This window comes from Balaenoptera borealis, assembly GCF_965194805.1.
Source record: "Balaenoptera borealis genome assembly, chromosome: 6".
Classification (NCBI taxonomy): domain Eukaryota; kingdom Metazoa; phylum Chordata; class Mammalia; order Artiodactyla; family Balaenopteridae; genus Balaenoptera; species Balaenoptera borealis.
Window position 1 is genome coordinate 3699818 of NC_138863.1, and position 4359 is coordinate 3704176.

At 47.2% G+C, this 4359-nt stretch overlaps 1 protein-coding gene across 1 annotated transcript in view; it reads right to left on the bottom strand.

The window, feature by feature from the left end:
• Window positions 1-932: 932 nt before the first annotated feature.
• COPS8 (COP9 signalosome subunit 8) overlaps window positions 933-4359 on the bottom strand; it is a 36561-nt gene continuing 33134 nt past the window's right edge. Inside the window, exon 7 of the mRNA XM_082396885.1 lies at window positions 933-2626. Within this exon, the coding sequence (XP_082253011.1) occupies window positions 2529-2626 (98 nt within the window). The 3' untranslated portion in view covers window positions 933-2528. The remainder of the gene's footprint in view (window positions 2627-4359) is intronic.

A 4359-nucleotide genomic window follows, 5' to 3' on the forward strand; every position in this document is an offset into this window, starting at 1 on the left:
GAATTAAGAAGCAGGTCAATTAGCTCTTCTAGCTGAAAGCTACCTTCAGTTTCATGGATAATTAAGCCAGAGCTGTTGGATCACTCGAGTAAGATGTAAATTGCTGATGATTTCAGAATGACCTAATAAGGGAGACCCTCCAATTGGCTATGGGTTTTACTAGAAACTGAAGCAATAGTCAAAAGTCTGGGTTTTAATCACATTTAATCCCTAAATCTCTGAATTTGCTGTTTGGCATGCATTTAAATCTACAGATGATTTCCATCACAAAGCTTCTACTAGATCTTCTCATTCAGGGTGATATTCTAACCTTTCGTAGTTTTTATATCCTTTACTCTACCAAATCCTCACTAAGATGACCTAACAGAATAATAAGGAAAATTCTCCATGATCACTGGGAATTGGGAAAGGCACCATCCAAATTCCTAAATTCCTGATGCTCTGAAATAAGAAATGGTACCAGAAAAAAAAAGAGATTAAAGGAAAATGTGGACCATCCCACCATTTACATCTTCCAGAGGGGGCTACAGATTATGGTGGTTGAGTGCATAGGGGTTGAATTTCAGTCCTGCTGCAGCCAGTCCGGGGCAACCTCAGCCTATAATACCTGCCTAGAGAGAGAGGTGGGGAGGACAAGTCTCTGCATGGAGCAGAAAATTCTGTTGCATCAGCTCAGGCTGACCTCTGTCAGCTGGCAATGGGAGTTAAAGGCTAAGTACTCCCAGCCAGCTGAAGACTGCCACAGCAGATGGCCCACTGGGAGGGGAGACTCTTCCCCCCAGAAGACTTCCCAGGTGTCTGCCACCGTCCATTACCTGCCTTGCACATCAAATTACATTAAATCTACCAAAAAGAGATGCCAAGAATTCTAAAATGTTCCATTCTTTTACCTGGAATAGATTTCCCTCTGTAAGGGTTTAAAAAAAAAAAAGCATCTAAAACTCACTAGTTTCTGCACATGAAAAAATGAAAACCAGTTGGCCCATTCAGGGAAATTGAATCTCTATGAAACAGAGGTATTTTAAGAAACAAGAAAACTTAACAAAAAGAAACCAAGGTTAAGAAATTTGAAATATATATTGTAAATGAGACGTAAGGAAGTATTATTTTCTTCATAACCGTTTCACTGGTGCAGTTGGAGAAAAAGAGCATTCTCAAAGTATTATATACCCAGCTAAACTACCAATAAAGAATAAAGGCAAAATAAAGACCTGTTAACATTCAAGAAATCAGAATATTATCTTCTATATGTCCCAAAATGTGCTTTGGAATAAAATTCAGCAAAATCAAAGAGGAATCTAAGGAAAAAGAAACAACTCAAGAATCAGTGGGCATAAACAAGTGCAATGAAAAGAAACTCCAGGTACTAATATCAAGACAAATGACATATGGAGGGTGAAAAGGCAGCCCATAGATAGGAGGAAGATACATATGCATTATATATATCTAACAAAAGGCTCATCTTCGGAACATATGCAGAGCTCCTAAAGTCAATAGTAAAATAAGAAAACCAATCCAACAGTAAAATGGTCAAAAGACTTGGCAAAATATGATATCCAATGACCAACAAACATATGAAAAAATGCTCAACTTCATTGGTCCTTAGAGTAGCGCAAATTAAAACCACTGTGAAGTTTCTTTATGCACCCATCAGAATGACTCAAATAATAAATTTTTTAAAAACACACAATACTGTTGATCAGGATGTAAAACAACTGTAACTTTCATACACTGCTCATGGGAGTGTAAACTGGTAAAACCACTTTGGAAAACTCCTTAAGTTAAACAGAAACCCTTGGATCAGGAATGCAGAATTCCAGATCTGGGCTCTTCCTGCTGTTTACCAGGAGTGTGCATCGGGAACTACTCCGCAAGAAGATGGGTGTAGTGACAGTCAGGGTGCCAGCAAGAAACAGATGGCACACTCAAGCTGGGGAGTGTGAGAGAGTTTAATAAAGGAACAGTGAACAAGGCAGGGCCTGACTCACAGGCTGCCACACGTGAGCTAAGTCTTTAGCAGAAACCCGGTGCCTTGTCCTCAGCAGCATGTCTCGTCACCCCCAGGGAACTTGCGCTGCCCATTGAAGTCGCAACTTTAGGCTCCACTGCAGTATAGTCCTGAGTTCACTAGGAGGCGCTGTAATGGGTCCACTGGGGTTGAGGCTACCATCACTTGTGTCCTCATGCCAGTGGCCAGTAGGTAAAGAAAGGAATCGCTCTAGTGACATTTTGAGCCACATCATTCTTTGTGGTGGGGCTGTTCTGGGCACTGTGGGGGACATAGCAGCATCCCTGGACCCTGTGACCTCCACCACCAATTGTGACAACCAAAATACCTCCAGACATTGCCAAATGAACCTTGGGGGCCAAAATTGCTCCTGGTTGAGAACCACTGATTGAGGTTATCATGTTCAGCCACGGGGACATCCCAGGATCTGGACAAATACATTTTAGTTCTGACAGCCACACAGTTTCTTTGGATTTGCTTTATGATCTGCTCCCCTGCCGAGCATCTAATGCAGGCGAGGTTAGGGTTCCGGGTCAAAGGTCTCATAAAGGCTTTCACTGTCCAAGGCTACCTTCTCAGACAATCTCAGGCTCTTGCCAGCTCCAAAGATGGTTCTTCCTGTAAAATGTATAAAAAAGACAAGGTTTATGTTTTCTAATACCTTTTAAAATATTTGGTATTGGTATCCACTTGGTATTGTGGAAAGAATGGGTTAGAATCAGAGGGAGTTTAGGATCTGGGCTGCACCATTCCCACCGTGTAAGGTCAAGCTCCTTGGGGTGGGGGGCAATTTCCTCAGGCTGTAAAACAGTACAGGACCCACAGGCTTCTCTGCAGGAGTGAATGGTCTCAACTTGTAAAGCATTCAGTAAAGCCTCACCTGATGCTTCTTTCCTGGTTGAGGTTGGGTTTCTAGTTACCCCTCTTCTCCTTTTAATGTGCTGTTTCTCCCCCTTATTATCACAGTGGGTGAGAAACGTCATGAGGAACGGCGAGCTTGCCCAGCTGCTGCATGAAGTCTTGCTTCTCCTTATGAACCGGGCAGAACCGACAGCGCCACACAACTGAAACAGAGCCTGAGAACTTTATCAGCTTCTGAGTCGCCACAGAATCACCCCTAAGGATGCAAGTAGGTGGGATGTGCTGACGAAGGAGGCTTTGTGAAGCCTCAGAATCCGCTCAGCCCAGGTTGGCCAAGGAGCAGGGGTAGGGAGGGGGTGGTGATCGATTGGTTGTCATCTCGGCCCCGCTTCTGTAGCATTGACTTAAGTCAGGAGCCAGTCGAGGAAGCTTGTTTCAAGGCCTATTCCTGAGAAAGCAGTTTGGGGAAGGCAAAGGGGAATCAGGGAAATAGAAGCATGTGTGTGCGGGTAACACATACACAGAGGTACATAGGAACACACACGAAGACAGTCCCACATACACACCGTTTCTCACACATACACATTTGCTTACACGTACCTGTACACACAAGCTCACACACAGACTTAGTTTCTCAGTCACACACACACACACACTTCCTCATGCTCACACACAGGCTAACACATTCACATACTCCTACACACACGCCCTCTCACACGCACTCACTGACCCACACACAGACTCTCTCACGCTGTTGGGCCGCAGCCCGCAGCCCTGCAGGCTTGTAATTGCCTGGCCGCCAGGCCGAAGAACGAGCCCAGAGACAGCAACAAGGACATCAACTGTTTATTGGACTGGGGGCCTTACACATCCGACACTAAGGTCCTGTAGCGACACACCACCATGGATGGCAGTAACCTTCCCTGCTCCGGGGAGGAGAAGGCTGCCATTTATACGAGGATTGATGTCGGGCGGCCTCCTCAGTTACCATGGAAACCATCCGCGGGGCGGGGGGTGGGGGGGCACATCCCTCAGCTTAACAAGCGTCTCCGGGGTAGAGTTTCCCTTTAGTGAAGTAGCAGGTGGAGTGTTAGAACCAGCCGCGGGGCGGGGGCCGGGCACGTTTCTGCGAGTAGCTGCAGGCGGAGCAGGGGCTGGGCAAGCACAGGTGCAGAGAGCACGAGATCAGCCATCGCGAGTGGCTGGACTGCGCACGCGCGCACGCGCACCCTCCCACTCAGCGCTCGCCCCATCCATGCCCGGCTCCCGCCCCATCCATGCCCGGCCCCCGCCCCATCCATGCCCGGCCCCCGCCCCATCCATGCCCGGCTCCCGCCCCATCCATGCCCGGCCCCCGCTTCCCGCTTCCCGCTCTGAGTCAGGGTTCCCGTCATGGGCTTGGCAGTGGGTTCACTCCATCCTCCAGCCGCCTCATCCCGTGATGAGTCACGAGCTTCTTGTTTATTTAGCCACTGGGAGAACCTGGGTTT